General features: G+C 43.9%; 1 protein-coding gene across 3 annotated transcripts in view; it reads left to right on the forward strand.

The window, feature by feature from the left end:
* LOC116950755 (inactive dipeptidyl peptidase 10) overlaps positions 1-13,114 on the forward strand; it is a 613,867-nt gene that overhangs the window by 579,105 nt on the left and 21,648 nt on the right. For all 3 annotated transcript variants that reach the window (XM_032968787.2, XM_032968796.2, XM_032968804.2), the window contains exons 17-21: positions 3,047-3,094; positions 4,000-4,098; positions 7,697-7,766; positions 9,328-9,522; positions 10,383-10,437. In XM_032968787.2, coding sequence (XP_032824678.1) covers positions 3,047-3,094; positions 4,000-4,098; positions 7,697-7,766; positions 9,328-9,522; positions 10,383-10,437 — 467 coding nt within the window. The remainder of the gene's footprint in view (positions 1-3,046; positions 3,095-3,999; positions 4,099-7,696; positions 7,767-9,327; positions 9,523-10,382; positions 10,438-13,114) is intronic.

Here is a 13,114-nt window from a genome sequence, read left to right on the forward strand (position 1 = left end):
AGCTTCTACAAAATTTGGATAGCTTCATTAAGATCGAATAAAGAAAGTTCCCAAATACATATTAGAAAGGAAGTCGGGTAACATGATGTGCTATCGCAAAAGTTATTCATAGCCACATTATGAGTTATTTTTCCAAAAAAATTATTGGAAAAACTAATACATTAATATTCATTAAGAAAACATTCACGGCCATCTCAGACGGTTGTCGGAACGTCCAATAGGAATTAACTACAGGGAATGTTATAATAACTTTTAAAATGGATAAATAAAATCCAGCAAATAGGGCTCAGGATAAATATGAACAAAACAAAGGTCATGTAGAAAAAAGTTTGAATAATAATTGGACATATACACGACTGGAAGAAACAACATGGTTGGCTACTTATTGTGCTAAATAAGTTCAACTTGCATACATACAGCAGAGTATATGTGTGCCTGGGACAGCTATTAAAGGCAGACCAGAAGAAATTATGAAATAACGAGGTGGCCGAGAGCAGGTTGGAGTGTTTTTGGAATTGAATAATGAAAATTAACGTGTCGTTGTGCCTGAACAATAGCAATACTAATCGATGCAAATTGCCTGCTGTGGCTTATGAGTTAACGAAACAGGAACAAAACAGGGGCGAAAAGAGATTCGTGCTTGAAATTACTTTGATAGACAGAGAGAGGACCACGTGGAGTGGAGAGCACATGTAAGCGAATGACACAATTAACATTGTTGAGAAAAGTGAGTGGGCTTGGATAATACGCTTCCTTAAAAATGGTGATAGTGGAAGATCAGCGATAACGATTACATGGTAGCTAGTGACTGAAATGTGTCCCGGAGGTTAAGCGTCCACCTAGGAGATGGATCAATGAAATCGGGTTGTGTGCAGGTGCTATGTGGATCGTTAAATCGAAAGATTGTGAAAGATGGCATTGGCTTGAGGAGGCTCGTGTTGATCAATCCAGCAGTGGATTGATCATGGCTGGTGTCGATGATCGCGGTGATCATTTGTAATTTCACTAACATGTGACATTCCTTAAATAAGTACATACAGTGAGGGAAAAAAGTATTTGATCCCCTGCTGATTTTATACGTTTGCCCACTGACAAAGAAATGATCAGTCTATAATTTTAATGGTAGGTTTATTTGAACAGTGAGAGACAGAATAACAACAACAAAATCCAGAAAAACGAATGTCAAAAATGTTATAAATTGATTTGCATTTTAATGAGGGAAATAAGTATTTGACCCCTCTGCAAAACATGACTTAGTACTTGGTGGCAAACCCCTTGTTCACAATCACAGAGGTCAGACGTTTCTTGTAGTTGGCCACCAGGTTTGCACACATCTCAGGAGGGATTTTGTCCCACTCCTCTTTGCAGATCTTCTCCAAGTCATTAAGGTTTCGAGGCTGACGTTTGGCAACTCGAACCTTCAGCTCCCTTCACAGATTTTCTATGGGATTAAAGTCTGGAGACTGGCTAGGCCACTCCAGGACCTTAATGTGCTTCTTCTTGAGCCACTCCTTTGTTGCCTTGGCCGTGTGTTTTTGGTCATTTTCATGCTGGAATACCCATCCACGACCCATTTTCAATGCCCTGGCTGAGGGAAGGAGGTTCTCACCCAAGATTTGACGGTACATGGCCCCGTCCATCGTCCCTTTGATGTGGTGAAGTTGTCCTGTCCCCTTAGCAGAAAAAACACCCCAAAGCATGTTTCCACCTCCATGTTTGACGGTGGGGATGGTGTTCTTGGGGTCATAGGCAGCATTCCTCCTCCTCCAAACACGGCGAGTTGAGTTGATGCCAAAGAGCTCCATTTTGGTCTCATCTGACCACAACACTGTCACCCAGTTGTCCTCTGAATCATTCAGATGTTCATTGGCAAACTTCAGACGGGCATGTATATGTGCTTTCTTGAGCAGGGGGACCTTGTGGGCGCTGCAGAATTTCAGTCCTTCACGGCGTAGTATGTTACCAATTGTTTTCTTGGTGACTATGGTCCCAGCTGCCTTGAGATCATTGACAAGATCCTCCCGTGTAGTTCTGGGCTGATTCCTCACTGTTCTCATGATCATTGCAACTCCACGGGGTGAGATCTTGCATGGAGCCCCAGGCTGAGGGAGATTTGACAGTTCTTTTGTGTTTCTTCCATTTGCGAATAATCGCACCAACTGTTGTCACCTTCTCACCAACTGCTTGGCAATGGTCTTGTAGCCCATTCCAGCCTTGTGTAGGTCTACAATCTTGTCCCTGACATCCTTGGAGCGCTCTTTGGTCTTGGCCATGGTGGAGAGTTTTGAATCTGATTGATTGATTGCTTCTGTGGACAGATGCTTTTTATAAAGGTAATAAGCTGAGATTAGGAGCACTCCCTTTAAGAGTGTGCTCCTAATCTCAGCTCGTTACCTGTATAAAAGACACTTGGGAGCCAGAAATCTTTCTGATTGAGAGGGGGTGAAATACTTATTTCCCTCATTAAAATGCAAATCAATTTATAACATTTTTGAAATGCGTTTTTCTGGATTTTTGTTGTTGTTATTCTGTCTCTCACTGTTCAAATAAACCTACCATTAAAATTATAGACTGATCATTTCTTTGTCAGTGGGCAAACGTACAAAATCAGCAGGAGATCAAATACTTTTTCTCTCACTGTACGTTATAGAAACGCAAATGAGATTCATGGTGACACCTGTTCTATGCCACCTTGTATTTTGCTCATTATGTAGCCTTGCCCTACCCTGTGTTTGTGTGACGAGCCGTTATCTCCCCCTCTCTTCTCGTGGTGTTTTAAACTCGCCGTAAATCATGGCTTTCCTAAGTGGCCGTGAAAGTCACAAAATGCTCGTGTGTGACACATGTACGGCACATACACAATTATGTTAAAATATGGGCAGTTTAACTAAATGTGCCTCAGTTATGATGTTATTCCAATAGTTATACGTGAAATTAGAATGAACTAATATAATAACCCGATATGGAATATTATGGCCAACAGTGGGATGCTGATCCTTGTTGTTTTTAATGACGGTACTAACGTTGGTTGTTTTTTTATTTATAGGGCCATCTGTCCCCAAGATTACCGTCCACACCATGAGCGACATAAACAGTGAGTATAACTCTTTTTAACAATGACACAATGAACACAAATTTATTTGACAGCTTGGGTATACGCAGCGTGTATAAACAATGTAAATAAATTTTCCTTGGAGTATATGTTGAGAATATTTTCACTATAATTTTGCCAGCAGCCTGTGCTGAAATTCTCTGTAGGAGGTCTAATAGAGATATGAGATGTAAAGATAGGGTGGCAGCTCAGTATCGAGTGCTGCTTCATCTGCTGATGGAGTGGTAGGTGCTATTTATTTGAAAATTGAGGGTCTGAGTACGGTTTCAGCATGCGACAAATTCAGCCAATTTCACATTGGTCAAGACAAAATTGGTTTGTGAAACTCCTACTTCTCTCCACTAATCTCGCTCTACTCCCCTCGACACGCTCTCCTATCTCTCCCCTCTCTCCTACCATCTCACTCTACTCCCCTCAACACACTCGCTACACCGGCAACCAAGGCCTTCTGCCAAAGACCCCGATAAACGTTTATGAGCAGGAGGTAACTCTTTTACATATGGAACTGCCTTCCCTTAGCCACACAAGCTGTCAAAACCCTCGAATAGCAATTGTGCAAATCCAGGCTCAAGATTTTCCTCTTCTCATTTGCCCGTGACTGTCGTTTTATTAAAATATGCCTAATTTCCCCAGGATGCCCATGTACCATTATTTTTCTTGTAGAAGCTTGGGATGCAGTTGCGTTTAGACGCGACGTAAAAAAAAAAACTCATTTGTCTTGCATCGTGGAGCCAAAACTATTTTGATATTTCAAAGAAATGGAGAACCTATTGTAGTGTTTTAAATAACTTTACAAACTCTGTGGGTTTACGATGTGTGTTGATGTGACTGGAGCGGCTGCCGAGGCGACACGCTGGTAACCCCCGGGCCGCTGCTCACTGTGACAGATTACATGACTCTGGAGAACAATACGTTACTTCGAGAGGCAGTGGCTACAAAGCTGATGCCCAGGACCGAGTACCACGATGTCCGTATCGATGACTACGGTAAGTGAGTTTGAAAAAATATATTGATGGGACTTTTTGTCTCAGGTGCTTATTTACTTACTCCTGCTTTTGGTCTTAGATACTGGAACTTAGTATATTTTTTATCACTAAAAATGTGTAGCCTGTTAATTTCACTATTGAAATAATTGGTTTTTAGAGAACCACACTTAATATTTTCACTATACTATGTTTATAAATAATAATTTGTACATCTTGGAAACACTAATATGGTATGATTGCCATGTAAAACATAACATTGTGTCTGCTCTGTGGGAAGTCAACATTGGCCATCAAATGGAGATGATTCTCCATGTCTCGTTTGTGTCCCCAACTTCCTTCATAATGAACGGCATCTAATCATTATCTTTACATTATTAACGCGCCTTAATGCCTGCCAAGCGACTGTGCACCCTCCGGAAGTCAGGCACGAGGCCGCTGGCATAGAGAGAGAATGTGGCTATGAGTTTCAAGGCTTGAGTCAGGGCATTGAGCTGGTGGGAGAAATGCCACGCTGTTCGTAGGGACGTGGGCCAGCTTGGTCCCCACCTGGCTATAGCCTAGTTTGACCTCGTCCAGTCTCAAGAATAAGCAATGTGGGTTAAGGGGTCATCGATACCTTCTGGTGAGGGGGTTAAACTGTTAGCCCTAAAGAGGTTTGAGGGTGAACAACACTTGTGCTTGAATAATGTGTGTGCATATTGAATCAAGGCCAAGTTAAATTGTTTCTTCGCTCAGATGAATGCTGGGAGGCTTCTCATCTGCGTTTAATGGCCTGGAGCTAGTGGTGAAAAATCCACATTCCAATTGCGGTGGCCAGTCCATCCAAAGAAGATGTGTCTCTCTATACCATGCATTACTGACTTCACAACAAATAGTACTTAAGTTTATCTACCTCAAATGGATAAAGGTCTGAGTTAATCACCCAATCAAGATGAACCTATAAGCTTGCAATTTTGAGTCAAAAGCTTTAACCACACTGTTATACCGGGCTGGTATTTGTGATTGGTAGTCGTTGCAAATTAAGTGCAATAAATGACAGAATATTAAGAGTAATAAACAATCAAGGTTGTCTTACATGCACGATAGTTCTACTGGAAAAGTTTTCTTTTCATGGTTTACTTTGTGCTTATCCGGATGTTACTAGTGAATGTCAAAGTGCCCTCATGGCTTTGCACAGAATCCTATGTAACGCCTCGGTGGTCAGTGCTCTATACACTCCAAGGAATATAAATATTTCCATCACAGTAGCAGTAACACAGTATTCAATACGTTTGTGTGTAGAATTGTGCGCAAGGAAGCTACTCCAAGCCTCCCGCTGAAGATTGGCTAGCAGTGACAAGTGAGAGTTTTCAGGCTGATAGTGACTGCTCACCCACTGCCAGAACAATCACATGTTAGGAGGAAACAACCTCAAATCAATAGTCCAGTCATAGAGTGTTCTGTTAGATAACACTGTATGGATGTGACCATAAAATCATGAAGATGTATTGCACAAGCACCTGGCTAAGCTCGCACCAGAAGGCAAGTTGTTCGTATTTTTTTAAACGTTTGCTGCCTGAGTGGCCGTCGCCGCTGGAGCCACAATGGCTACGGTCGTATAGTTTCACTGCAGTGAAACTGTCATCCCATGGCCCCGGCGTGGCTTCTCTGTCTTCACGGAAATATATAAAAAGGTAATGCGCCGCAGTCCACTGTCGTATATTGGCTCCTATAGCGTTGTACACAGAGGGCTGGGTTGTACACAGAGACAAGGGAACATGGCCTGTGAACGTGATCACGGGCTATGCGAGTTGTGACAAGGGCCTGCCAAACCTGGTGTGTGTGTTACTGTCACGCGCGGAGTCACCCGCTAGAAAACGTGGCAGCTGCATCTGTGAGGGGAAGTGCCCGAGGACACGAACACAAGCGCAGTCATGATCCCCGGCTTAGTCTTGTAGACGCAAATATTACAACTTAATTTGTTGGGAAACGTAGTTAATGAGACATGGTGCTTGAACCAAAATTAATTCTCGAGAGAAGCTTTGAAGTTAACCCATATTGAGCTCTCAGCGACTCCTTTTATTGATTTAAGATAGATCATAAGCCCACCTATCAAGCACCTACTGCTGTTGCCTTCGCAGCTGTGCCATGTGCTGCCGGTATCATGGACAAAGTTCCTCTTAGCAGGTCGCCACACGTCGCTAGGCAAGACTCGGGGAGGTGTAAAGTGATGCCAATCCAGTGCCAGAGCACTCCTCCCTACTGAGTTGTGCTATGAAAGTTATGAAATCCACACAAAGAAACATTTAGCCCAAACTATAAACTGTTTATATTTTACCAGGTAAGGCCGACTGAGCTATACAGCCCTTTTTCAGAAGTGACCTGGCCAAAAACGATAGCTCAATGACGTGGCTTAGCATGTGATATTTATAGCAGCAGCTAAATACTCTAAACGCATGATTCCTTTATGCAATAAAGGAATGCGCCAAACATCCCAAGCAAGGCGCTCTTCAAAAAGAGGCTTGTGGCTCGGTGACACTGTCCTTAGAATATGAGTAAACTGTGGGTTGCTGAAACATTTCAACCGAGCATCTTCGGGGCAGTAGCCCCCACGCCCACATTGTGTAACATTGGATTGCTGTACTTGGCACAGGTGTCAAACCCTTGTTATTCAAACCACACACATAACCTCATTGTGTCTCTCCCCTTAAGAAGATATGCTGGATGCTGTGGTGTATACTTGGCACGGTACTTTGCATTTCAGATAATTGTTGGGCAGTTTCCTTGTTCTGTGGGTAGATGGGCCCCAGCAAAGGAAATCATCTTTATTGCCCCCAAGCAAAAAGCCCCAGACTGCAACTGAGAACAATGTTTGCAACCAGCTAAAGGTAGGAACGGAGGGAGATGAAGAGAAAGTGCCAATTGAGAGAATGTACAAGTGAGCGCAAGCCTTGTTCAATTGCCTCAGAATGCAAATGAGTAAAGCAATTCAAGTATATGTCAAAGAACTGGAATTGCTTAACTATTACTGAAAAAGACTTTATCATGGCCAAATCATTGGAACTTATTCCAGTAGTTTGAAAATTCGTCCCTATAATGCTGCAATGCATTGCATGTGCCTTATAAGTCTATGTTCTGAACTTTTGATTGAACGAGCCAGGACCCTGCCCCATTATAGGAAAAGTAATCCAAAAGCAAGTACATGAAGAAAGTACGTTGATCTGTTCACAATTGTGACACTCAGGAGGGTAATAGGCAGTGTTGGTTAACTCCACATGTTCTCTCATGAACATTGTATTATTTGAAAGTCGGCAGTCAATCAACCAACTTCAACAGCCGGCACCTTGGAAAAGACTGTCCTCGTTAATTTCTCCGCAGGCATAATAGATGGTACACCTTATAGATGCACGCATGCTATGAGCTGCTGATAATAATAACGATGATGAATTCAGTCTCTTTCCCCCGAATGTTCTCCCAACACACACGAGCTGCCAGGCAGCTCATTTACTTTGGCACTGAAATACAAATCGATGAGAATTTAATTATTTCCGTGGCCCTAAACGGCGATTGTGCTGGTGATTATGTTCGTGATCGGTTTCGCGTGTTTCTCCCTTTGCAGTGCTGCCTTTACAGCTGAGCTTCCCCATCACTTTCACAGACAAGGCACACTACCCCGTGCTGCTCATGGTGTAAGTGTTGCCTTGTGCTGTATATGACATTTCAGGCATCCACACTTGTCCTTTCATTGTTATTGTTCTTAAAAGCATAATGATAGCACAATTTAATTGCTTTTGTAATTCTAAATTAAGATCTCAAAACAGTTTAATTGCAGCGATGACAGCAGCACTATCCATGCTGAGATTTAAGGCATTGTAGCATGAATCGTCTTCACCTGTTAATTGTTTGGAATATTTTTCATTTGTTTTATGAATCCAATTTTAAAACGTAATCAACCAGTCCATGCGTAGTAACAGTAATTGAATGGAACATATCAAAGACGTATACTCGTATAGTATTACTAGCACCTGCCTTGAGTAATCAGATGACAGTTATCTGTTACTGGCAGCATGTACCTCGCTGGCTCTGCATAGTTGTTCTCAAGCACCCAATTCCTCCGCTGATAATAAAAACAATAAGTTAGACTCTCAATATTCTTTGGTTCTTTCGGTAAAGTCACGTAGATAGAAAAATAATAAATTAAGTGAATACAAATTATAAAAGTTAAAAATTAAAATAAACCATTAATGTAGACTGTAGCCTGGTTCTTCATCGGAATGAGTGTACTGGCAGTCTATAATGTAGACTGTAGCCTGGTTATTAAGTTTGGTGAGTGTACTGGCAGTCTAAAGTGTAGACTGTAGCCTGGTTCTTAACCTCAGTGAGCGTAGTGGTAGTCTATAATGTAGACTGTAGCCTGGTTCTTAATCTCGGTGAGTGTACTGGCAGTCTATAATGTGTTGTGATCGAAACGTCGTGGATGTTTTTTCATTATTATTTTTTACTGAAAGAACCTAGCATATAGACTGCCAGTACACTCACCGAGGTTTAGAACCAAGCTACAGTCTCCATTATAGACTGCCAGTACACTCACCAAACTTAATAACCAGGCTGCAGTCTACATTATTGACTGCCAGTACACTCACTCCAATTAAGAACCAGGCTACAGTCTACATTGGTTTTATTTTTATTTTTCTATCTACGTGACTTTACCGAAATAACCAAATAATATGAATTCCTGCAGTCACGAAAGTTTTAAGTCAAAATTTAGACTGTCAAGTTGAAAGTAAGCACAATGAAGGCAGTCTGATGCCTACTATCAGGCCGTTGCTGACTTACCTTGTGCTTAGCCACAAATTAACCGCAAAACCTTCCTGATCTCGTCAAGGAGCATGAACGTAACGCAAACTCCAGCCATTGAACAAAGACGGTCACCACATTGCACGCTTTCAGATGCACTTCTGCGGCCGTCTGGAATGCTCTTCCTTCCGATATTAGGAAGGCTCTGGAGCTATGCACTTTTCATTCTTGATTCAACACTCATTTCTTTAGAACTGTGTTTTGTGTTTAGTTTGTTGCCCTTCCCTACACCTCCGATTAGCATGGTTGGCTACGTACAGTGCGAAAGAAGTTAATATACATATATACATACATGCTGCACAGTGACAACTAGCACTGGGGGTGTCCTTTGAAATGCTCCCATCTGCTCAATGCACTTTCTCCTCTCCACGTCCCCCCTGTCCCGGGGCACAGCGACAGTTCTCCCGGCAGCCAGGTGGTCACGGAGGAGTTCCGAGTGGACTGGGAAACGCACCTGGTGAGCTCGCTCGGTGTCATCACCGCGCGTTTCGACGGGCGGGGCTCCGGCTTCCGCGGAAACAAACTCCTGCATGAGCTGCACCACCGCCTGGGAGCACTGGAAGACCGCGACCAGATCGCAGCTCTGAGGTGCCCGCCGTCGCGCCCCTGCATGCCCAGTGGTCACTCCATCTTTTGCCCACGGCGACGCACTGTGTTTACACATGGACAAAGTAATCAGAATGCCTTGTGGCTGATGAGATGTAAAAAATATACTTTTTTTATTTAACACAAAATAGAGGGTACTTGCCTATAAATATTTGGAAGTCACCGGGATTGGTTCAGGCATGCCTTGCTCGAATGTTATCACCTCATGTGCACGGCAAAATTTCTCCATGAAGAGTTGTAAAAATGCAATGCAGGAATTGCAACACTACACCTGCATGCATTAATAACATCTGCCCTGATTTGGGCAAATTTGGACAACAACTAAGCCAAAACTAAACTAATTGTTATTTTAACAGGTAAGGTCCACTGAGCTATGTAGATTTTTTTCAGAAGCGACCTGGCCACAAATGATAGTGCAACAAAGTGACTCATTACGTGGAAAATTAGAGCAGCCAAATACTCTAAACGCATGTTCGTAAATGTGGAGGGAAAAACCAGAGGACCCGGAAAAAAATCCATTTGACCTCGGGGAAAGAGAGAAACGCAAACTCCCAATGTACAACAGACATCAGGGACGGGATCGAACCCACGATCTCCTGTATACCGGGAGAGGTACTTAACATCTTGCCATAGCGCCAGAAAAAACTAACAGCTGCGTGTGAAAGTGGCTCTGGTTGAGAGTCCAAGTGCAGTGGCTCACGCGGGATGCGGTCGCATGGAGGGTAGTGTTTAGTTCTCGAGGTCGTCAATTTTACCGCAGTTGGCCATGTCATGAGCTCTCTCGGTGACGCAGACATAGTGGCCATTACAGCAGCGCTAAATGCTGATATTTGTTTTCACAGGACACTCTTGGACCTTCCTTATGTTGACAAGTTGCGAGTTGGGGTGTATGGAAAGGTAATTACACCGTCATTTCATTTCATGCAATGTTTACACACACAATTTAGTGCCTTGAATGCTGTTTATGTTCGTACTGCAATAAATATTCGTCCACGATGTTTTACACCGATATCCAAGGTTAACCTAGCTATACAAATTGCGACATAAGGACAAATAAAAATATATACAGTGAGGGAAAAAAGTATTTGATCCCCTGCTGATTTTATACGTTTGCCCACTGACAAAGAAATGATCAGTCTTTAATTTTAATGGTAGGTTTATTTGAACAGTGAGAGACAGAATAACAACAACAAAAATCCAGAAAAACGCATGTCAAAAATGTTATAAATTGATTTGCATTTTAATGAGGGAAATAAGTATTTGACCCCTCTGCAAATCATGACTTAGTACTTGGTGGCAAAACCCTTGTTGGCAATCACAGAGGTCAGACGTTTCTTGTAGTTGGCCACCAGGTTTGCACACATAGGAGGGATTTTGTCCCACTCCTCTTTGCAGATCTTCTCCAAGTCATTAAGGTTTCGAGGCTGACGTTTGGCAACTCGAACCTTCAGCTCCCTCCACAGATTTTCTATGGGATTAAGGTCTGGGGACTGGCTAGGCCACTCCAGGACCTTAATGTGCTTCTTATTGAGCCACTCCTTTGTTGCCTTGGCCGTGTGTTTTGGGTCATTGTCATGCTGGAATACCCATCCACGACCCATTTTCAATGCCCTGGCTGAGGGAAGGAGGTTCTCACCCAAGATTTGACGGTACATGGCCCCGTCCATCGTCCCTTTGATGCGGTGAAGTTGTCCTGTCCCCTTAGCGGAAAAACACCCCCAAAGCATGTTTCCACCTCCATGTTTGACGGTGGGGATGGTGTTCTTGGGGTCATAGGCAGCATTCCTCCTCCTCCAAACACGGTGAGTTGATTTGATGCCAAAGAGCTCCATTTTGGTCTCATCTGACCACAACACTTTCACCCAGTTGTCCTCTGAATCATTCAGATGTTCATTGGCAAAATTCAGACGGGCATGTATATGTGCTTTCTTGAGCAGGGGGACCTTGCGGGCGCTGCAGAATTTCAGTCCTTCACGGCGTAGTGTGTTACCAATTGTTTTCTTGGTGACTATGGTCCCAGCTGCCTTGAGATCATTGACAAGATCCTCCCGTGTAGTTTTGGGCTGATTCCTCACCGTTCTCATGATCATTGCAACTCCACGAGGTGAGATCTTGCATGGAGCCCCAGGCCGAGGGGGAGGATATCTAAACAGTGGACCAGTGAGGCTGTGGAGGATTTGCGGGCGTGCTTTGACTGTACTGACTGGGATATGTTCACGACTGCTACCAATAGTCTGGATGAAATCACAGAGGCTGTGACGTCGTACACCAGCTTCTGTGAGGACTGCTGTATTCCAACACGTACCAGGGTGAACTTCAACAACAACAAGCCCTGGTTCTCAGCAAAGCTCAGAAGGTTGAGGTTGGAGAAGGATGAAGCATTTAGGAGTGGGGATAGAGACAGATTCAAGGAGTCGAAGAACAGGTTTAGCAAGGCGGTGAAAGAGGCTAAACGACTGTACTCAGAGAGACTAAAACACCGGTTCTCTGCTAACGACTCTGCTTCTGTTTGGAGAGGGCTCAGGCAGATCACCAACTACAAACCCAGAGCCCCCCACACCACTAACAACTCCCGCCTAGCCAACGACCTGAACGAGTTCTACTGCAGATTTGAAAGACAATTGGACTGTCCTGAACTACCCCTTGCCACCCAAGAGGCCCCATCCCCCGCCTATACTACAGAGATGACTCTCTCCATTAAGGAGGGAGAAGTTAATAGACTTTTCAAGAGGCAGAACCCATGCAAAGCAGCTGGGCCTGACTCTGTCTCTCCAGCCACCCTCAGGCACTGCGCTGACCAGCTGTCTCCGGTGTTCACCAACATCTTTAACACCTCCCTGGAGACATGCCATGTACCAGCCTGTCTCAAGTCCTCCACCATCATCCCTGTACCCAAAAAGCTAAGGCCAACAGGACTAAATGATTATAGACCGGTCGCCCTTACCTCTGTGGTAATGAAGTATTTTGAGCGCCTGGTTCTGGCACACCTCAAAGCCATCACAGACCCTCTCCTGGACCCCCTTCAGTTTGCCTACAGAGCCAACAGGTCTGTGGATGACCCAGTTAACATGGCCCTCCACTTCACCCTACAGCATCTGGACTTCCCAGCATCCTACGCCAGGATGCTGTTTGTGGACTTCAACACCATCATCCCTGCCCTGCTTCAGGACAAGCTCTTCCAGCTGAACGTGCCCGACTCCACCTGCAGGTGGATCACAGACTTCCTGTCTAACAGGAAGCAGTGCAATTTCGATTTAAAGCTTTCGTGACTGTAAGGATTCATCTTCTTTGGTTCTTTCGGTAAAGTCACGTAGAATGAGAATATTTTATCAATGTATTATTTTATTCTCATTCTACGTGACTTTACCGAAAGAACCAAAGAAGAGGAAGCAGTGCGTTAAGCTGGGAACACAAGTCTCTGACTCCAGGTCCATCAGCACCGGAACTCCTCAGGGCTGCGTCCTTTCCCTACTGCTCTTCTCCCTGTACACCAACAGCTGCACCTCCAATCATCTATCCGTCAAACTCTTGAAGTTTGCGGATGACACCACCCTCATTGGGCTGATCTCTGGTG

The sequence above is a fragment of the Petromyzon marinus genome, chromosome 2, assembly GCF_048934315.1.
Source record: "Petromyzon marinus isolate PM22_M1 ecotype Great Lakes invasive population chromosome 2, UKy_Petmar_22M1.pri1.0, whole genome shotgun sequence".
NCBI lineage: Eukaryota > Metazoa > Chordata > Hyperoartia > Petromyzontiformes > Petromyzontidae > Petromyzon > Petromyzon marinus.